Consider the following 23,690-nt stretch of genomic DNA (forward strand, 5'->3'; position numbering starts at 1 on the left):
AGGGGCTTGTGGAGCCCTTGCTCCTTCTTTTTTCCTTCTCCGTTGAGCTACTCCCAAGAGTAGACCTTGCACATCCCTGAGGAAAGAGGCTGCAATTCTGACCTCTTGTATGAGCAATGTATTCTTTCTGGGGGTGGGTGGAGGATTCTTACACAGCACAGCCATATAAGGGTTGAGGAGCCACAGTCTCTCCCTGAATGAATTATTTATTTTCATCTCACTAATGGAGCTAACATTTTAGGAATGCCTATGTGATAGTTATATTTGTCTGACCTATAGAGGCTATAAACACAAGCTTAATTCATTCTTTCAAGGTTGAGGCAGCTTGGCAGGACTGAATAATGGAAGAGTATAGGGTCATTATCCTCTCCCTTCTTCTTTAACATGTGTAATTAATTCACTTTAATATGTTGCTACGTCCCAAACATCTCTTACCTGGTTCCGTGCTGATGCAGCCACTGCCTTGGTTTCCCTTTTGGATAAAGGTGGCTTAATGCTCTCACCAAATTGAGTTCATCTCCTTTTGGAGTAACAAGTCCAAAACATGGCTCAATTCTTGGCCAGCTGGTCCAGCAAACTCCCACCTAATGGCAGTGAGAAATGAGTGTAAGGGATTTTCCTCCTCCTCCTTCTACTCAATATTGCAACTCTAGATCCCTGAAAGCATGAAAATGCCTTTGTGCAAGTTCTGTTTCAATGTACAAGGTCACTTCCTTCATCAATGGGGGGGGGACACTTTGTAAACAAAACCATTCTTTTAAAGACACCTGTAGTCTCCTTTTAGGGGGTTTTGGCCAGGAGACACCTACCCTGAAGTACTAATCTCTCTATGGAATCAGCAAGAGAAAAATTAATCATAGCAAGTCCTCTTTCCCCTCATGCCTTGTGGTGGCCAACAACTCCCAAGCATCCATTTAAACTGCAAGTCTCAGGATGCTTTGCTGCCAAGATCAGGGTAGTTCAGGACCAGAGGCCTGTTTTAAAGGGGCTAGTACATCTCATTACATTTACTGTACACTCCAGTGGAGTCTGGTAAGGTATATGAAATATAAATTATAGGATAAAGTATATGAGACTGTTGTGGGGGCCTTCTATACCTGCCTCTGGGGTTGACATCAGTGGAAGCTGTATGTATGTATGTCAGACCTTTTGAAAATCAGGCCACTTATTTAGTACTTTTGTATGGACTTAGGAGCCAAATTGTAGGCATCCGTTGTTTAAAATCCTGGTCACCGTATTTAAGCCTCTGGCCACAACAGTGCTTAAAGTGGTTGTAAATTATGCACTTCTGATCCCAGTGCAGACAGGGCCTAAGGTGCAATTGAAATTTTAAATTATGAAGGCCTGGATTTAGCAAGGTTATTAAGCACATCCCTAACTTTAGCATGAGCAGTATCATAGGATTTATTTCAACTTATCACATGCAGAGCAAGGGATTTAAAATCCCATTTTAACTGAAAAATTATGGCTAGCTGATTGAAAAATCATTGGTGATGACTCAAGTGGCAATCCCTGCTGTTTTTACAAGGCTGGGGGTGTGTGTATAATTATAAATCAGAAAATCAAAATGTCTTGGCTCTCAGTACTTATCCTTTGTACCAGACTGGATCCGTAATCCTCCTCATGACATGACTGAGACATGAAAAGCATTTGCGGAGATGTTATCTAAGGGTAGATCTACAGTACGAAATTATTTCAAAATTATTCTATTTGAATTTTCGGAAGCGATTTTATACATTCGGTCTTCTGTGTCCCCACTAATGCGCGTGAATTCAGCGGAGTGCGTCCACAGTACCGAGGCTAGCATTGAATGTCGGAGTGGTGCACTGTGGATAGCTATCCCACAGTTCCCGCAGTCCCCGCCACCCATTGGAATTCTGGGTTAAGCTCCCAGTGCATGATGGGGCAAAAACATTCTCACGGGTGTTTCTGGGCGTGTGTCATCAGTTGCTCCTCCCTTCTGAAAGCTACGGCAGACAATACTGCTTTCAGCAGACGGTGCACCGCTGCTCTCCTGCTACTATGAATCCACCTCGCATTTCCTCTCGTCTTCGTATGTAATCTCTAGTATCTATTCTTTCTCGTCCTCATCGAATGCTTCCACTGCTAACTCTGCTCGGCCATCGTGAACCGAGCAGCACAGCTTCCACAGCCAACTCTGCTCTCCCGCTCTTGCCATGCTACCGAGCTTCTCCATGTTGTCTGTCCTGGGCTCCCACCTCTGTGAAAGCTACAGAAGACAACCATTTCCTGCCTTTTTTCAGCTATTGTGAACCAAAGAGCACCTCTTCTGCTGCCACTCTGCTCTCCTACGTTTCGCGCCCTTTTTCCAGGATTACCCGTGCAGGCGCCATAGCCATGGAGCCCGCTCAGATCTCCGCTGCAGTTTTGACCATTGTAAATACCTCGCGCATTATCCAGCAGTACGTGCAGTACCTGCAAAACTGGAGAGGAAGTGACGACAGCGCGATTAGCATACTGATGAGGACATGGACACAGACGTTCCTAGAAGCACGGCATGTGGCGATTGGGAGATCATGGTGGTGTTGGGCCAGGTTCATGCTGTGGAACGCCGATTCTGGGCCCGGGAAACAAGCACAGACTGGTGGGACCGCATAGTGTTGCAGGTCTGGGATGATTCCCAGTGGCTGCGAAACTTTCGTATGCGTAGGGCCACTTTCATGGAACTTTGTGACTTGCTGTCCCCTGCCCTGAAGCGCAAAGACACCAAAATGAGAGCAGCCCTCACAGTTGAGAAGCGAGTGGCCATAGCCCTGTGGAAACTTGCAACGCCCGACAGCTACCAGTCAGTCAGGAATCAGTTTGGAGTGGGGAAATCTACTGTGGGGGCTGCTGTGCTGCAAGTAGCAGCTGGTCAATGATTGCGTTGGCTATCAAGGGTAGTGACTTTGGGAAATGTGCAGACCATTGTGGATGACTTTAATGCACTGGGGTTCCCTAACTGCGGCGGGGTGATAGACAGAACGCATATCCCTATCTTGGCCCCGGAACACCGGGGCGGCCAGTACATAAACCGCAAGGGATACTTTTCCATGGTGCTGCAAGCACTGGTGGATCACAAGGAATGTTTCACTGACATCAACGTGGGATGGCCAGGAAAGGTGCATGATACTCGCACCTTCAGGAACTCTGATCTGTTTGAATAGCTGCAGGAAGGGGCTTACTTCCCAGACCAGAAAATTACTGTTGGGGATGTTGAAATGCATATAGTTATCCTCGGGGACCCAGCCTACCCCTTAATGGCATGGCTCATGAAGCTGTACACAGGCACCCTGGACAGAAGTAAGGAGCAGTTCAACTATAGGCTGAGCAAGTGCAGAATGGTGGTAGAATGTACTTTTGGACGTTTGAAAGCGCGCTGGTGCAGTTTACTGACTTGATTAGATCTCAGAACAAGCAATATTCCAATTGTAATTGCTGCTTGTTGTGTGCTCCACAATATCTGTGAGAGTAAGTGTGAAGACATTTATGGCGGGGTGGGAGGTTGAGGCAACTCGCCTTGTGGCCAGTTTCATGCACCCAGACAACAGGGCGATTAGAAGAGCGCAGCAGGGGGCGCTACACATCAGAGAATCTTTGAAAGCCAGTTTCATGACTGGCCAGGGTACGGTGTGATAGTTGTGTTTGTTTCTCTTAAAGTTACCCGCCCCCTATATATATATATATATATATATATATATATATATATATATATATATATATGAAAGGAAATAAAGTCACAATTGTTTAAAAAGTGTTCTTTATTATTTGTTGCACAAAACATTGAGAGAAACCAGAAGCTAGATGGGGGGAGGGGGGTGGGTATTGGGTTAGAGGGGTGGAGGAGGAGGGAAGGACAAGTCCAGAAACCAAATCAAAATTTCAGATATGCCAGCTTTCTGCTGCTTGTACAATCCTCTGGGGTTGACTGTGTGGGTCCCCATAGCCTCTCCCCCCGTGTTCTTGGGCGTCTGGGTGAGGAGGCTATGGAACTTGGAGAGGAGGGAGGGCGGTTATACAGGGACTGCAGTGGCAGTCTGTGGTCTTGCTGCCTTTCCCGCATTAGATCCACCATACAGTGGAGCATGTCAGTTTGCTCCCCCATGAGCTTGACCATTGCATCCTGCCTGCTCTCATCGCGTGCGTCCCTCCTCTCTTCGTATTCATGTAATGCTTTATGCGACTCCGCAATTGTTTGCCTCCACGCATTCAGCTGGGCTGTATCAGTGTGGGAGGACTGCATGAGCTCGGCAAACATGTTGTCCCGAATTCGTTTTTTCCACCTTCTAATCTGGACCAGCCTCTGGGATGGAGTAGATAGGGGCTGCATTGAAACATTTGCACCTGTGGGAGGAGAAAAAGGGAGGGTAGTATTTTAAAAGATACATTTTAGAGAACAAAGGGGACACTCTTTCTCAGTGAAACAGGCAATTCATAGTACACAGCACATGTTCTTTCTGTACAAGGTCGCATTTTGCCTCTTATAGATTCATAGATACTAAGGTCAGAAGGGACCATTATGATCATCTAGTCTGACCTCCTACGCAATGTAGGCCACTGAATCTCACCCACCCACTCCTGCGAAAAACCTCTCACCTATGTCTGAGCTACTGAAGTCCTCAAATCGTGGTTTAAAGACTTCAAGGAACGGAGAATCCTCCAGCAAGTGATCCGTGCCCCATGCTACAGAGGAAGGCGAAAAACCTCCAGGGCCTCTTCCAATCTGCCCTGGAGGAAAATTCCTTCCCGACCCCAAATATGGCAATCAGCTAAACCCTGAGCTCATGGGCAAGATTCACCAGCCAGATACCCAGGAAAGAATTCTCTGTAGTAACTCAGATCCCACCCCATCTAACATCCTATCACAGGCCATTGGGCCTATTTACCATGAATAGTTAAAGATCAATTAATTACCAAAATCATGTTATCCCATCATACTATCTCCTCCATAAACTTATCGAGTTTAATCTTGAAGCCAGATAGGTCTTTTGCCCCCACTGCTTCCCTTGGAAGGCTATTCCAGAACTTCACTCCTCTGATGGTTAGAAATCTTCATCTAATTTCAAGTCTAAACTTCCCAATGACCAGTTTATATCCATTTGTTCTTGTGTCCACATTGGTACTGAGCTTTAAATAATTCCTATGCCTCTCCGGTATTTATTCCTCTGATATATTTTTATAGAGAGCAATCATATCTCCCCTCAACCTTCTTTTAGTTAGGCTAAACAACTTGAGTCTCCTTTCATAAGACAGGTTTTCCATTTCTCGGATCATCCTAGTAGCCCTTCTCTGTACCTGTTCCAGTTTGAATTCATCCTTCTTAAACATGGGAGACCATAACTGCACACAGTATTCCAGGTGAGGTCTCACCAGTGCCTTGTATAACAGTACTAACACCTCCTTATCTCTACTGGAAATACCTCGCCTGATGCATCCCAAGACTGCGTTAGCTTTTTTCACAGCCATATCACATTGGCGGCTCATAGTCATCCTATGATCAACCAATACTCCAAGGTCCTTCTCCTCCTCCGTTACTTCTAATTGATGCGTCCCCAGCTTATAACTAAAATTCTTGTTATTAATCCCTTATTGCATGACCTTATGCTTCTTACTATTAAATTTCATCCTATTACTCCAGTTTACAAGGTCATCCAAATCTTCCTGTGTGATTTCCGGTCCTTCTCTAAATTGGCAATACCTCCCATTTTTATATCATCCGCACACTCCCACATTTTGTGCCAAGGTCAGTAATAAAAGGATTAAATAAGATTGGTCCCAAAACTGATCCCTGAGGAACTCCACTGGTAACCTCCCTCCAGCCTGACAGTTCACCTTTCAGTAGGACCCACTGTAGTTTCTCTGTTAACCAATTCTTTATCCACCTTTCAATTTTCATACTGATTCCCATCTTTTCCAATTTAACTAATAATTCCCTATGTGGCACAGTATCAAACGTATACTGAAATCTAGGTAAATTAGATCCACTGCATTTCCTTTGTCTAAAAAATCTGTTACTTTCTCAAAGAAGGAGATCAGGTTGGTTTGGCACAATCTACCTTTTGTAAAACCATGTTGTATTTTGTCCCATTTAACATTGACCTCAATGTCCTTAACTACTTTCTCCTTCAAAATTTTTTCCAAGTCCTTGCATACTACAGATGTCAAACTAACAGGCCTATAGTTACCCGGATCACTTTTTTTCCCTTTCTTAAAAATAGGAACTATGTTCGCAATTCTCCAGTCATAGGGTACAACCCCTGAGTTTACAGATTCATTAAAAATTCTTGCTAATGGGATTGCAATTTCATGTGCCAATTCCTTTAATATTCTTGGATGAAGATTATTTGGGCCCCCCGATTTAGTCCCATTAAGCTGTTCGAGTTTCGCTTCTACCTCAGATATGGTAATATCTACCTCCGTATCCTCATTCCCATTTGTCATGCTACCATTATCCCTAAGATCCTCTTTAGCATTATTAAAGACTGAGGCAAAGTATTTGTTTAGATATTGGGCCATGCCTAGATTATCCTTGACCTCCACTCCATCCTCAGTATTTAGTGGTCCCCCTTCTTCTTTCTTTGTTTTCTTCTTATTTATATGGCTATCGAATCTTTTACTATTGGTTTTAATTCCCTTTGCAAGGTCCAACTCTACTTGACTTTTAGCCTGTCTCACTTTGTCCCTACATGTTCTGACCTCAATAAGGTAGCTTTCCTTGCTGATCCCTCCCATCTTCCAGTCCTTGTAGGCTTTCTGCTTTTTCTTAATCACTTCTCTGAGATGCTTGTTCATCCAGTTTGGTCTACAACTCCTGCCTATGAATTTTTCCCCCTTTCTTGGGATGCAGGCTTCCGATAGCTTCTGCAACTTTGATTTAAAGTAATCCCAGGCCTCCTCTGCCTTTAGATCCATAAATTCTTCAGTCCAATCCACTTCCCTAACTAATTTCCTTAATTTTTGAAAGTCAGCCCTTTTGAAATCAAAAACCTAGTCGCAGATTTATTTTTGTTAATCCTTCTGTTCCGTTTGAACTGAATTAGCTCATGATCACTTGAACCAAGATTGTCCCCTACAACCATTTCTTCTATGAGATCCTCACTACTCACCAAAACCAAATCTAAAATGGCATCCCCTCTTCTTGGTTCAGCAACTACTTGATGAAGGAATCCATCAGCTATCGCATCTAGGAAAATCTGAGCCCTATTATTATTACTAGCACTCATCCTCCAGTGTATATCTGGGAAGTTAAAGTCTCCCATGATCACGCAATTTCCATTAGTATTTACTTCATTAAAAACATTAAAGAGGGCTCTATCCATATCCAAATTAGATCCCGGCGGTCTATAGCACACCCCAAGTACTATCCCAGGGGAGGCTCTAGTAGTTTTCTTCCCCAATGTAATTTTTACCCAGACAGACTCTGTCTTATCCATTCCATCACTTCTTATTTCTTTACATTCTACCTCATCATTGATATACAATGCTACTCCACCACCTTTACCTTTATTTCTGTCTTTCCTAAACAGCACATACCCTTCAATACCTGTAGTCCAGTCATGACTACTATTCCACCATGTTTCTGTTATCCCTATAATATCTGGTTTCACTTCCTGCACCAGTAGCTCTAGTTCCTCCATTTTGTTACCTAGGCTCCTCACATTGGTGTACAAACATCTTAATTTTTGCTGTTTGGCCTCGCTCACATTCTGTACCCTATTAGGCACGGTCATTCTACAGCCAGTATAACCTATTAGACTAGTATCCACAATGCCCTTCCTCCTTATATACATTCTCCTACCCACGGCTGTATCCTTTCTTACTTCATTTTCTTCCCTCTCAATGCTAAAATCCGGCATGGAGATTACCTGGACATCTCCCAACCATCTCCCCCAAATTCCTAGTTTAAAGCTCTCTTAATCAGTTGTGCCAGCCTCCATCCTAGAAGTCTATTTCCTTCCCTACTCAGATGAAGTCCATCCCGAGAGAACTGTCCTCTGTCCATGAATGCCTCCCAGTGGCCATGCATCCCAAAGCCCTCCTTATAGCACCACTGCCTAAGCCATCTGTTGATAGTCATAATCTTGTCACAAATACCTTATACTGAAGTGCCTGCCACTTTGGTGTGAGTAAGCCATCACATGCGGCCGGGCAACAGCATTCAGCTTGCAGACAGCCATGGTAAGCCCCAGGGGCACGCGGGGTTCTGCTTCTTCCGCATTCATTTCAATGCTTTCAAACTGCCGGGCCCCCTTTCCCATAGCAAGCAATGCCTGGTGGGTTTGCCATATAAAAGGAGGGCCTGCAGGCTCTCTAGGATGATCACTTCACACAACACCCTCCCCCCACCCCCCCCAACACATGGCTCTGATGAGGCTCTGAGCAGGGATGAGCCCTTTAAACTAAACATGAACAGCCCAGCAAAGCTGGGTTTTCCCCCACCCGCCACCGCATGACTCCGATCAAGCTCTCACTCACCAGAAGTGCCTTCTCCAGGGTCATGGTCCGGGAGCATGCCTTGGGAGCGCGGGGAGGCTATTGGGTCTAGCATTAAGAATAGTTCCTGGCTAGGGGGAAAACGGATTCCCCACCTTCCGCCTGTGCACAGTCCTCCTCCTCCTCTTTGTCCTCCAAAAACTCATTCTCCTCGCTCTGTGCTTGTCAAGGTTCCTTCCCCACTCTGAACTCTAGGGTACAGAGGTGGGGACATGCAAGAAAGACCCCCTAAGCTTATTCTTACCAGCTTAGGTTAAAACTTCTCCAAGGTACAAACTTTTACCTTTTGTCCTTGAACCTTTATGCTGCCACCACCAAAGTGTCTAACAAAAATAACAGAGGAAGTGCCCACTTGGAAACGTCTCCCCCCCCCCCCAATATCCCCCCAAGCACTACACCCCCTTTCCTGGGGAAGGCTTGATAAAAATCCTCACCAATTGGCATAGGTGAACACAGACCCAAACCCTTGGATCTTAAGAACAATGAAAAAGCAATTAGGTTCTTAAAAGAAGAATTTTAATTTAAAGAAAAAGTAAAAGAATCACCTCTGTAAAATCAGGATGGTAAATACCTTACAGGGTAATCAGATTCAAAACATAGAGAATCCCTCTAGGCAAAACCTTAAGTTACAAAAAGACACAAAAACAGGAATATACATTCCATTCAGCACAACTTATTTTGTCAGCCATTTAAACAAAACCGAATCTAACGCATATCTAACTCGACTGCTTATTAGCCCTTTACAGGAGTTCTGACCTGCATTCCTGCTCTGGTTCCGGCAAAAGCATCACACAGACAGAGAGGATCCTTTGTTTCTCCCCTCCCCTCCAGCTTTGAAAGTATCGTCTCCTCATTGGTCATTTGGATCAGGTGCCAGCGAGGTTATCTTAGCTTCTTAACCCTTTACAAGTGAAAGGGTTTTTCCTCTGGCCAGGAGGGATTTAAAGGTGTTTACCCTTCCCTTTATATTTATGACAGTGCTACTACCCCCTTGCAGGTGTCCACGGACAGTGGTGGAGTAGTCGTGGCATCACCCCCATAATACCATGCAGCTCACGGTAGAAGCGGCATGTATGGGGCTGTGACCCAGAGTGCCCGTTCGCCTCCCTGGCTTTTTGGTACGCTTGCCTGAGCTCCTTGATTTTTGTACAACACTGCTCTGTGTCCCTGGAGTAGCCTCTTTCCACCATGGCCCCGGAGACTTTAGCGTACGTATTTGCGTTTCTTTTTTTGGAACGTAGTTCTGCCGTAACAGATTTGTCTCCCCAACATGCAATGAGATCCAGTACTTTCCATTCAGACCATGCTGGAGCTCATTTGCGAATCCGGGACTGCATGGTCTCTCGTGATGGTGGACTCTGCATGGTCGCCTGTGATGGTGGACTGTGCTGATGGTCACCTGTGCTGATGGTGACCAAACAGGAAATTCAAAAGTTCCCGGGGCTTTAACTGCCTACCTGGCTAGTGCATCGGAGTTGAGAGTGTTGTCCAGAGCAGTCACAAGGGAGCATTCTGGGATAGCTCCCGGAGGCCAAAAACATCGAATTGCATCCACAGGACCTGTAACCCGGAACTGCAATCTCGATTTTAGCGCTACTCCACTTGCCGAGGTGGAGTACAGAAATCTGATTAAAGAGCCCTTTAAATCGAAAAAACTGGTTTGGTCGTGTGGACAGAATCAATTTTAGAAGTAACTCGGCTAATTCCAAAATAACCGCGTACTGTAGACCAGGCCTAAGTGACAGCTGTGCTTTCACTGTATTTGCTAATTACACTTCTTGACATACTATCCTTTCCTTGTAGCCTTATGTAAGCCAATGCTAGGTTAATTCCATTTCTTCCTGTATAGTTATTTACAATCAGCTGTCTTAGAAGTTTCACTAGAGAGACAAGTTTGGTGAGGTAATATCTTTTATTGGACCAACTTCTCTCGGTGTTTCACATCTGATAAATTAGGCTCTTTATGGAGCACAAAATTAACAAATGAATCGCATCAACCATGTACTGTGCTGCTATAGATGCGTAAGAATTGCTTTGCTGAAATAGCTTCAGAAAAGGGGATTCAATTCTCAGTTTCAGTGCATTAGTTTTGCTCCATATACTCCAGCAAGGCAAAATTCACTTTAGCTGTCCTAGCAGGAGACAGATTGTCAAATCTATTGTAGCCATCGTACAACTCCATTGCAATTTATTGGCATTATATTAAGTAGTTACAGGACAGACCTTTCAATTATTTTATTTACTATTAGGTATTTTTCTACTAAAATCTTAGCATAGCCATCCAGCTGGAATTAGCTTTCTTCGCTCCTGCTCAGCTGAAGCTTCACCAGTCTTCTGTGCTCTGCAGCCCAGGGTTCATGATGATTCAATGGAAAATTTCTTCTCTCCAGTAGCTCTGGAATGCCTCATTGGGCATTTTGGTACCAACACTTTCTCCATAGTAAAGTCTCTCTGACAACACCTGCCTAGAGGGATGTATAAGTCAATTGGGCTCTTAAGAATGGCATTTGGGGACTCCAGTGAACATGAAGAAAAGAACACAATGGTAGCTGTTGGCTGAATTTGCTGGGCTCTTTCCTAGCTAATAAGTCCGTTTCTGAGATCGGCCGGGAAAGAAAAGTGGAAGCTACTGACTCCTCCTGTTAATGGTTTTTTTTCCTGGCTGGCCTCAGGAATGAAGCTGTCAGTCAAGTATGATCATTAAAGGGGCCACACATGGAGTCACAGATCCAAGTAGATGCCCATTTCAGGCCACCCACCAGACTGCTGTGAGGGGAATCCAAACCTTTAGGTCCCTGAACCCACAGAGGGTTTTAAGCTTCTATAGCCTGAACAGAGTTCATCACTGCCCCAATCTTGGGGTCCCTAGACCCATGCAGGAGACGCAGACACTTTGATGAGCATCCCATCCTGACAATTGGAACCCTCAGTCCAGTTGCCTAGCTCTCCTGAGAACAGTGCTGACCCTTCAGACTCCTCTGTACTTAAAACATGCCCTATCCCAAAATCCCACCGAAAGACACTGAGCCTTCTCGTTAATGGTTGAACTCTCTCAGGAGGCATGTGGTAATTGTGAAGCAGATACTACACAGAGACACTTTGCATAGAAGTCTAACACATTTGCTCATTTACTTAATCCTGTAAAGCACAAGAGAGTACAGAAGATATAAAACATAACAAATATCCTAACCGCAATTCCCTTTACGAGCTCACCCTTCCCGTGGGAGTCCTTGGAGGGCCATCTGGGTTTAGGTAGGGAGGCAGGGCAGGGCCCCTCCCTGCTGGGATGCTTCTTTCTCCTTTTGAGTTGGAGACAAAATGGGCAAAGACCCCAGATAGATCAGCTCCTCCCTTTTTGTAACTTTTCACCCCCTTTGTCAGGTGACATCCCACTTGGCCTCCCCTAGGTGACCAGAAACCTCTGCCACGTGACTTCGTTGCCAAGGCGACCTCTCCCCTGCTAAATCAGTTCTCCTGCATGGGAGCCAATCTGTTGTTTAGAGCTCCTACCTTTTCATGGAAGAGCACTTATCATCAACAACTCATTTTTGTTACTCTTTTTTCACCAGTCTTTGGAATTTTAGCCCAATATGGAAGCAAAACAATAATAGAGACTGTATGGCCATACATTCAAAATGGAGCTTGCAGCTTTATAAAAATATATACAGAGAGGCATTCATGATACAGCAGTTTTCATAGTAACATTTCATAACAACTTCATACTATCACCAGAATTGATACAGATAGGTTCCCAAGTTGTCACACATCGCCAAAATATTTTCTTAAAATCACATCTTCTTTGCCACCACTTATGCCTGGAGCTTCCTTTCTCCCTATTCCTTCCTCTCTATATATTTAATCCCTCCTCCAAGCTCACTTCTTCTGTGAACAGTTCTGTGAACTTCTCTCAGCAACAACCTTTGGAGCCTTGAACAAGTATTTAAGAAAAAACAAAACAAAACACTGACTGAATAGAGATTCAGGCGTCAACCAGCGTCTCTTGTATATTTGAATGTAGGAGATTTTGTTTGGACTGACAATGTCTTATTTATAATATAAGCTTCTTGAGGCAGGGACTATGTCTGCTTCTGAGATCTGCACAGTATCAGGCAGACTGCTGGCATTTAAGAAACCATTAATACTAATCAAAACTGTTTCCCATATGAATATAGGCCATTGGCCCATTACCCTTGAGTGACAGTTATACAGGAGACAAGAGCTGTACTTCAGACAAGAGCCTTCTTTAAGGGGTGGGGGGAAATTTTTGCCAGAAGCTGGGAATGGGTGACGGGATGGATCACTTGATGATTTCCTGTTCTGTTCATTCCCTCTGGGGCACCTGGCATTAGCCACTGTCAGAAGACAGGATTCTGGGCTAGATGGATCTTTGGTCTGAACCAGTCTGGCCGTTCTTATATAAAATTCAACCATAGTGAGATAATGCATATAAACTTTCCCTGGTGGATTTTGCAACTTATTTTTCAGTGTAATGGCCTTCTACATCAGGCCTTTTCTGATGACACAGTAACATTTCTGCACTAACAAGGACCTGAGATATTCCAGGGTTTGTACTGAAAGAATTTAAAAAAATTATTTGCTAATAATTAGTAATAGCACAAATATGAAGTATTTTACATTAACATTCAAGAAGTGAAACAATGGGAGTTAAAAACCAGTTAACCAATACAGTCCAATATGAGGTGCACCTAATCGGTAGAGCCATTCAGAACTTTCCAAACAAAATCCAAAACGCAAACCCCAGATCTCATTGAAAGGTGAGCCTTTCAGCTGAGCCTGGACTGAGTTTAGAAAGATTAGCCTAGACATACAAATTGTGGTCCACAGCTTATCAGTGTTTGGTTCTTGGTAAAGACCCATGGAGAGCTGACTGGTCACATAGAGCTGGCACTCTTCCTTGTTTCCAGTTGCTAAATCATATTTTAAACTGTTAAACATACATTAAATAATTTCCTAATGCTACTTTTCTGGGTAAGGAATTGCTGTGGTTGTAATTGTCACCGAGATGTTATTTGACTGTCAGTGATAGGGGAGAGAATCTGCATGAATGGGAAGGGAGATGTTCCAGGAGATAATTTCTCTATTAAGATGTGATCCACATTATGAAAATATTTGAGAAGCCCTGACCCAGGCAAGTTTACAGCTTTAGGTAAAAACCATCCAACACTGTGTGGTTTTGAACCCAAATGCAGGAAAATTTGGAAGCTTTGCTTTCAGCTGAAGGATATTTTTAAAGCCAAAACTCAAAGCAAAGCCAAGTAGTGAGAACCAAGGCCAGATAAAAAGGTTGATGTGAACCCATGCATCCTGGTAATCATACTGCATATGTACTGACATGTTAGATGGTAGAGGTCTGTGACTTGGGAGCTTATGGTCCTGGACTCTGTCCCTATAACTAGTGGCCATAATATCTGTATGTATTCATTACACTGATTCACTGTAGTGTGTAGCTTAATATCTGACTTCAAACCACTTCTGTGATTGAAAATTCCTGAATCATCCCAAATCTTCTGTGTACTAAAAGTATTTTTCTTTTTTAAACATTAAATGAATTTATTAAGAATGGTAAGTATGAATCTAGTTATATTTATACCTAAGGGCAGGGGAGTAGTCTTACTAGCATTCCTATGTGTCAGAAACTGAAACTTTATTTCCTGGATACCACCAGGGTCATGGTTCCAAAGGTTAATAGGTTAATACGCTGTCACATGACAGGGGTCAATGTCCATTGACTTCAATCTCTTCTATTACAGTTAGAAGAGTTCAGCCTTTTAAATTTACTCTTGTTAAAAAGATTCAAACTAGAATTTGATACAATAGGTACAATAAGTATTTTTGCTTTTTGATCCAGTGTACAATCCTAATACCATTATAGCCTGGAAACAAGTTATCTTATTCTGCTTTAATAATAAGCTCTTTAAAGGTTTTCTAATGACAAGGGAACAAATAAAAAGTACCCCAAACCTGATGTTCTTTCATCATAATACGTTCAGGTTGGACAATATATGATCCCCAAAATAGGTCTTAATTGAGTTAGAAAATTTGATGCTATGTCATAAATATGGTAAGGGCAAAATTTATTCTGTAGATTTAACATTAAATAACATGGAGAAAATGTAGAAATTATCTCTCAGTTTTTAACCCGAAAGAGTTGTAGTGGGAAAAGAACCAGGATAGCATCACCTGTGTGCACAACATGAGGTATTTTATAGGTAGGCGTAGAAGGATTAGATTTGTGTTTTTACACACAAACGAACAAAAAATATTTCCATTGACAATAGAAATGTACAGACACCCAAAGTTAAAAAGAGAAAAAGAAAAGATGCTTGGAAGCTTATTAGCCTTTGATTTAAGGATATTCCCCTTTGTATATTTTGTATGTGAAGTTTGTATAATTTGTCTTTTAATAGTTATAAAGCTTTAACTTTTTGAATCTCAACATCTACTGTCATTAAATAATTATTGTCTGACCTCTGCTGTTGTCTGACCCCCCTCCCTTAATTTCCCACAACGGTGAAAGTTTAAATCAATAAATTTAAAAAATGCTTTAAAATATACATCTATATTATCTGTCAAAATTATTTTTTTTAAATGTCAAATTCTGTCAAGCCTAGTTAGCAGTCTTACATTACATCCAACAGTGTAACAAAGTGGGCACATGGCACAGAAAGGTGTTGGGAAATAGGTGTGTTTCAGCATATGTGACAGAGATACTTTAAGATAAAATTATTTTAGGCAATGCAGGAAAGGAATAAGGGCAAATTTCTCCCCTAAGATCCAGATGGTGGGTCTTTATTCTGATATTTTGTGCTTTCTACTTGCACAGAACTTCCACAAACACTAATGGAAAATCTGATCATGTTGGGAGAATAGCATATCAGAATCAAGATCCACTACGTGGCTCTGAGAGAAGAATTTCACCCTAAAACAATAACACTAACTGTGGCACTAGTGCTGCCAGGAGTGTTCTTCCACTAAGTCAGTTTAAAGTGCTTCAGGTATTTCAGCTAGCATACTGATCGCAGCTCACTATCAAAGCTCATACTCCGTATTCCTCCAGTTGAAGGAAATTTTGCTGGAACATGAGATATCTTTGCTATATTAAAAAAGGGGGAAAAGCACCTGACAAAAGCATCATGATGAAGGTGGTCGTTTAGGCCCTGATTCAGGAAAGCATCCATATTCAGGACCGTGTGTGCTTAAGTCCCATTGACTTGAAGAACTCACACCAAACCTCAGAATGCATTTTTACTTCAATGGGACATCTAGGGGGCATGCTTAATTGCTGTTCTGAAATGGCTTGCTTTCCTGAATAAGGCACTTCTATTGCAGTACTGCCCGAATTCCTCAGTCAGGGTCCCACTGGACAAGGTGTTATACAAACCCACAAGTAGATATGATCCCTGTCCCAAAGCAGTTAAAATCTAATTTGGAAAAAAAAATGGGTTATAAATATTAGTATAGCACGTGGTAGCCATTTATTTACCATGCTGAGTTATGCAGATAGGAAGTCGAACCACAAAAACTAGTGTACTTTGATCCAGAATTTAAAAAAGCAGTAGGTCAAATCTATTTATTTAAGGCTAGTAAAGAACAGAATTATCAAACACATGGATTGACATGATTTGTGGAGGAAGAGTCAACATGGTTTTTGTAAAGGAAAATCATGCCTCACCAATCTACTAGAATTCTTTGAGAAGGTCAACAAGCATGTGGACAAGGGTGATATAGTGTATCTGGACTTTCAGAAAGCCTTTGAAGAGGTCCCTCACCAAAGGTTCTTAAGCAAAGTAAGCTGTCATGGGATAAGAGGGAAAGTCCTCTCATGGATCAGTAGCTGGTTAAAAGACAGGAAACAAAGGATAGGAATAAATGGTCAGTTTTCAGAATGAAGAGAGGTAAATAGTGGTATCCCCCAGGGATCTGTAGTGGGACCAATGCCATTCGACATATTCCTAAATGATCTGGAAAAAGGGGTAAACAGTGAGGTGGTAGACGATACAAAATTACTCAACATAGTTAAGTCCAAAGCAGACTGTGAAGAGTTACAAAGGGATCTCACTAAACTAGATGACTGAGCAAAAAAATGGCAGATGAAATTCAATGCTGATAAATGCAAAGTAATGCACATTGGAAAACATAATCCCAGCTATATATACAAAATTATGGGATCTAAATTAGCTGTTACCACTCAAGAAAGAGATCTTGAAGTCATTGTGGCTTGTTCTTTGAAAATATCCACTCTGTGTGCAGAGGCAGTCAAAAAAGCTAACGGAATGTGAGGTACCATTACGAAAGGGATAGTTAATCAGTAAGGCTATGATTTAGTCATGAGTATTTTTGGTAAAAGTCACAGACAGGTCACGGGCAATAACCAAAAAATCATGGCCAGTGACTTGTCTGTGACTTTTACTAAAAATAAATACCCCTAACTAAATCTTAGGTGCTGGGGACGGGGAAGCCCGGGGCCCCGCCGCCTCCACTCCAGGCGGGGGCAGCCTGGGGTGCCGCTGCTGCTCCCGGACCACTGCTGACCCCAAGGCCACCTCAGCTTCTTGGGCAGCCCTGGAGTCAGCCGCACCAGCTGCTGCAGCTGCAGAAGTCACGGAGGTCCCAGAAAGTCACAGAATCCATGACTTCCATGACCTCCATGAAAGACTCGCAGCCTTAATAATGAGACAGAAAGTTTCATAATGCCACTATGGTATGCCCACACCTTGATTACTGGGTGCAGTTCTGGTCACCATATCTCAAAAAAGATATATTGGAATTGGAAAAGTACAGAGAAGGGCAACAAAAATGATTAGGGGTATGGAACAGCTTCTGTATAAGGAGAGATTAAAAAGACTAGAAGTTTCCAGCTTGGAAAAGAGGCAACTATGGGAGGATATGATAGAGGTCTATTAAAATTATGAATGGTGTAGAGAAAGTGAATAAAGAAATGTTATTTACTCTTTCACATAGCACAAGAGCCAGGGGTCACCCAATGAAATTAATAGGCAGCAGGTGTAAAACAAAGGGAAGTATTTCACACAACACACAGTCAATCTGTGGAACTCTTTGCCAGGCAATGTTCTGAAGGCCAAAACTATCAGAATTAGGTAAGGTAAGTCATCAATGGCTTTTAGCTAAAATGGTCAGGGATGTAACCCCATGCTCTGAGTGTTCCTAGCCTCTGACTGCCAGAAGCTGGAAGTGGATGACAGGCAACGGATCACTCCGTGATTGCCTGTTCTGTTCATTCGGTCTGAAGCACCTGACGTTGGCCATTGTCACAAGCCAGGATACAGTGCTAGATGGACCATTGGTTTGACCCAGCATGATCGTTCTTATGTTCTTAAGGCTACTGGTGGTATTAGTTATAGAAAAAGTGTATAGAACTGCTAATGAGATTCTGTGTAGTAGCAAATGGGCCCTGTTATAATTTCTGTCCTTTTTTGTACAAAATAAAACCCATTTAAATATAAGTCTCTCTAGAATAACTGGTGTCATTATGAAGACACAGTAGAGAGAAATTATGAATGACATAGGGAATAGGAAAGATGTTTTGCTGTATGTATCAAAATATAAGCTGATTTTTGAGGTTTGGTTTGAAGCCTTAAACTAACCCTGAATGTTTCTGGTTTCAACAATTGTACAATTAAATGTATGAAAAATAAGGTGGGTTTTTTTTTACTTCAAATTCATCTTTTTTCTTTCTTTATTTTCAGAGAATGAAACTGAGGCAGAAATTTTGCCACCTGCAGGAACCACGCCCCCTGCAGGTTAGTAAAGGAATTGCCTTCGTTACCTGATTTGGTCTGTAGCATGAACAGAATTGCATGAGTCTGGACTGTGCTACAATACTGTGGTGTCTATTTTTATTGTCTGACTGTAAATAAACAGCTACTGAACAACAGGAAGTGAGCTTGATTTAGTAAGGTGTTGTCTTCACTTACCATTCATATAGGTTTGCCTAAGAATTGCTAATTTCTCAAGCTTGGTGTTGTTTAGAAGAGAGCTGGTAAATATGACACTGAAAATATCTTTCTGGACACAGTCATAGTAAAATTGGAGACTTGATTATGTTACCCACATTCACATTGTTTCTAAACAAACCGTCCCATTCAGTTTCCATTAAGGTACTACTCAGTGTGGATAAGGGTGTCAGAATCAAACCCTTAGTGAATAAGGCTTCAGGTAAATATGAAGCTTTGAACATAGCTGGCCCCTTTTCTCTTGTGAGAAAGTGAAACGTAGAAGCCCAGGCACTTATGGTTCGATCTGCACGCTCATCTGAACTACATTAACACTCAGACAGTGATATAACTATATACCCCATATATTTGTTTGGTTTATTACTGGATCAGTTCTAGTTTCTAGTCCCATCTTGGACTGCACCTCAGCTAGTTAACTCTCATCCAACCACCATACTCTGTTGGGCACTACGTAAATCATTCAACCACAGTGAGGAGGTCAGATTTGATGGGAAATAGAGTTGTGTCCTCTGTGTATTGAAGACACTACAATCCATACATCCTTGCAACACCTCCAAATGGCCCCATAAACAAATTGAGCAAGATAGTTAACAAAATAGAATCCAGTAAAACCCTGGAATAGAAAACCCTTTTGGCAATTAAGAATTTACAAAAACTAACCTCTGGGTTGTCTCAGGCAGAAAAGATGAGTCACTCAGAAGTGACCCTATCTATTCCTGCTATGATCTACAATAGCACCTCATTGCCAACAGTAATGAAAGCAGATAGCCATACTGATTCTTTTAGGCTATTTGATCTTAATCCCTCCCCAGGAAGAGATGTCAGACCATATCTCCAGCACAATCTGTCTGTACTGTACACAGACCTAAAAACAAATTGCCTGGAGCCCAGGAGATCTGAGGCATTTAGGTACTATCAGAATATGACAGGATCACATGTCTGATCCAAAGCCCATTGACATCAACTGGAGTGTTTCAATTGGCTACAATGGGCTTCAGAACAGTTCCCAAGAGAACAAGGATCTAACAATTGTTGCTTTCAAAGAAGGTGTCACTTTGCTTCCTGTGAGGGAGGCCGCAACAATCCTCTTCAATAGTACATAATCCGATAACATATCAAACACAAAATGCATGTATATTATTCTAATATGTAACATTTGGTGTGGTGAATTATAGCTACACATTATACAATTACCAATAACCCTAAGAAATAGCCTTTTTGCGGGGGTGGAGTGGGGTTTACATATTTACATGACCTAAACCTTTGTTATATTCTTTATAATGCTGTGTAAGTTTTTCTTTTTACTTTAAGATTCTCTCAAAAATGTACTTTTACTTCCTACACAGAACAAAAGAAATCAAAAGAGGATGGAACCGAACAGGCTAAAGGTGAGTGGACAGTCATATCCCAAAAGCTGGAAGCAGGCAAAGCATCCATAAATGTTGTACTGATGCTAGATTGTTTGAGCTTTTTTCAGAATTTTGGTGCATTATATTACAGTAGTGTGGTTTGAAGCTTCCTGGATTTTTTTTTCTGCATGACTCATTGAGCAGAAGGAAATAATGCTGTTTGTGTTTCCTTCAAAAGTTCCGTAAAACAAGTATGAAGCTCACTAGCCTTTGTTGAGCTATACTGTGTAGTAACCATGATTAGTTAGATAAAATGGTCCATCTTCCTGGATCAGATTTCAAATTATTTGCATGAGCAAAAAGCCATCTTCAAATGAGCATGAATGAGAGAATTCAACGAAACTCAGATCAGTGCACGCCACTTACATGACCAAACGTCCCAATTTTATAGGGACAGTCCAGATATTTGGGGCTTTGTCTTATATAGCCTCCTATTACCCCCCCACTCCCTGTCCCAATTTTTCACAGTTGCTGTCTGGTCACCCTAATACCAGTAGCTCTTGCATGAGGTGGGCAATCTCATTTTATCATCCAAGGCTGTTTCTATTCTACCTCAGAAGCTTGGTATTTCACATTTTACATTTTCAGCAGACATCTGATCAACCAAGTCATCTAACTTCCACCTGTTCTTCTGTAAAGGAATCTTCTCACTTCATTAATTTTTCTTCATTTAGGGGCCAATGGTAAACCTCAATACATGTTCTGTGTTACTGCCTTACTGGAAAAATCATCTGCTGTGAACACACACAAACATACACATATTATATATGCATCCAACAAACAGCTACATTTTCAAGATACATAGCTATTCCTGCTACTTAGCTGAAATTAGAATCTGGCCCTCAACTGGCAATTCTTCCATTTAGGAACACACATTTGGTGGGATTGGGTCAAATTCTACCCTTTTGTATGAAAAGAAAGATCAAATATGGCACATACTGTGCATTATTCTGTACTCTCTACCTGAGTAGAATTAGAACAGCTCATTAGTTCACTTTGAATAGTTTATTGATTCAAGTATGAGGTTTCTGATTCTGATTAAAAAAAAGAATCTCAATCAGACTAAGATCTGTTTATAGCTGATCTAACATTTTTTCATTATTTGGAATAGGCCTTGAATATCTACTCTGACTTTGATCTCACCTAGCTGGGAGTTTATAGATTTGCCTTTTTTAAAGAATAGATATGATGTGGCATCTAAGACTTGTTTACAGATTAATCTGAAAAAGATACGGAGCAGTGCATGGCCATTTGTGTCAAGAAAATCAGAATGCCGATATTGAGAATGAATGAACCAAACTTCACTGGCAGAATAAACATGCTGAACTTAGTGTCAGTGCATGCTGCTAACTGTCTTCCAATAGTGCTTCTATTTTGTCACAAAAATATTTTGGGAAGGACTTAAATCTGTCATTCTTGGCAACAGTTCTATTCAGGAGCATTTTGCACTCCAAATAGGTAGAAACAGAAGTGAAGATTTTTGCCTCATAACAGTCTAGCAGTTGTTTGTTATGACTGCTTGAATTTTGATCTGGGAAAAACATTTTGCTCCTGAATTGAACATCTATAATATCTTCCCCTCTAACTCTACAAGTCGACATTTTGCTGAATTAAAAAGACACCTTGGTAAGTATCTCATCAAACACTACTGTTCTTTTTTTTTTTATACAATCTGTCTTGTGGTTTTTTAAGCTTCACACTAGCAAAGAATAAAGAGATTTGCTGGAGGATAGGAGTTTTTCATGGGGCTAAGCCATTTACTTCTAGTGCTTGGAATGGTTTTTAAATTTTAAAAAACTGTTTGAGATTCTACTACACAAAGTAAAAGTTGAGTTGTTTCTATTTTTAATCATATTTCAACTGGCAACGACTGCTGAAGTAAGAGTTCCAATAAGAAACTGAATAGTGAAATGTCAGAAGGATTGTGGTACTGATAAGTAGAAAAGATTCTCTTTTCATCCATCATGGTCTAGTGGAGCTGTTCCTTTACATAGCAGCACAGAAGTCATTGTCAGTAAGACTCAGAGCATGCGGAATGAGTTAGCTGATATTATTAATTAAATTTATTATTATTTACATTGCAGTCTGAACCCCAGCTCCTGTGAACCCCAATCCAGGGCTAGGATTCCATTGTGCATAAGGGAAGAGAGTCTTTAAGACTCTCATGCTCATCTGTTACGAAGAATTTTATATATGGTATTCTTTATAATAACGAGCATAGTTCCTGAATATCAGAAGAAAAGGCCTCTCTCTTCCCCATTTGCTGAAAGTCATGTTATATTAGAAAAAATATATTTTAAAGGGTTGTTTACCAACAAGGACAGATCCAGTCAACAACTGGCTTTTGTACTACTTAGTTCAGTATGGAGCTAAAAACTGCTTCCATAATTTTGCAGGTGCCAGTTTTTGGGTCTTCTCTGAATTATGTGGGATGATGAAGGGTTTCACATCTAGATAGCATAATGAATGGGTGCTTGACAGATCAAACAAATTCTAAGATATCCATGATAGTTCATATGAGCCACCCATCTGGGTACATAGGAAGTTGTCTGTCTGCTGAGAGGTCAGGTTATGCATGAATCCTACAGCCAAGCAAGAAAACCTAGGCCATGTTCTTCACAAGTTCCAGATGATTTTTGTGGCACAGAGCCAGCAGTTAGGCAGAAGAAGTATACCCAGTTGTGTGTCTGCTCTACTATTCTGTTACTCGTTAGTAATTACTGTCTGTCCATGGTAAAACATTTGTCTACCTATTATGTTATTAGTAGGCCTAGTAGAGTTGATAAAATGGGTCACAGCATGTGAAAAATTCTTTGTTCTCTTTCTAGGTTTTTCACTGGAGATGATTAGTTCAGGGCAGTGAAAAGAAAATTTGCCTGCTCCTGTGTAATTTTGCCACTTTCATAGACATCTGAGTTGTATAACTGGAAAATTCAGAACTCAGATATAGCTACTAAGTATTCATTTTATTTGCAGAACAAGAAGTGAATCAGCAGAAGTTCCACCAAATTTATAGCCATGTCATCTTATACTGATCCCATTTTCCATTTTTTTTCTTTTTAAATTTAGCATCATCTTGTATACAAAGTATTGTTATCACGGTTTTCTCAATCTAAAAACAGTTTGCTTATTCCTTTCTTTAGGTACCATCCAGCCATTCAGGTGTCTACTAATAAACTTCTGCGTATTTCACTGATGTGCTTTCTCTAGGTTCTATCCAGCCATCTACTAAAATTTCTGCATGTTTCATCCGTGTATTTTCTTTAGGTTTCACTAAGCCTTTCATCTGTCTACTAAAACTTCAATTCTTTCACTTAGGTAATCACGGTGCTGAGCAGCCAACAGTTCCTGTACAGTTTAATGGGAGCTGATGAGTTCTCCGCACTTTGAAAAGCCAAACAATCTATTTAATAAGCTTAATTTTAGATACAGAGTTTTGAAAACCTTGGTCATTGTTAGGACTAAATTGTGCTTTCAGTTATACCAGTGTAAATCTAGATTGACTCAGTGAGTTTAATTGGAGTTACTCTAGGTTTATCCTGGTCAAAGTGAGAAGAGAATTTAGCCCAGTTTCATTGTGACTTTATAGTTAATTTATGTACATTAATTTGGATACCTAAAATTGTAAGGATAGCCTCATCTCCCTCATAATCTCTAATTTATGAATAGATCTATAATTTATTTTATCCCCACTAAGTGTTACAGATAATCAGTACATGCAATATATATATATATAATTGACCAAATGCTTTATGATTTTCATATATTGAGTTAGTATAGGAATGCACATTAT

The 23,690-nt window shown here is 41.3% G+C and overlaps 1 protein-coding gene across 6 annotated transcripts in view; it reads left to right on the top strand.

Annotated features, from left to right (window-relative positions):
* Positions 1 to 23,690, top strand: part of MYBPC1 (myosin binding protein C1) — a 175,532-nt gene that overhangs the window by 78,063 nt on the left and 73,779 nt on the right. For all 6 annotated transcript variants that reach the window (XM_043541693.1, XM_043541686.1, XM_043541699.1 and 3 more), the window contains 2 exons: positions 18,222 to 18,275; positions 19,835 to 19,876. In XM_043541693.1, coding sequence (XP_043397628.1) covers positions 18,222 to 18,275; positions 19,835 to 19,876 — 96 coding nt within the window. The remainder of the gene's footprint in view (positions 1 to 18,221; positions 18,276 to 19,834; positions 19,877 to 23,690) is intronic.

This window comes from Chelonia mydas, chromosome 1 (assembly GCF_015237465.2).
Source record: "Chelonia mydas isolate rCheMyd1 chromosome 1, rCheMyd1.pri.v2, whole genome shotgun sequence".
NCBI classification, from domain to species: Eukaryota; Metazoa; Chordata; order Testudines; family Cheloniidae; genus Chelonia; species Chelonia mydas.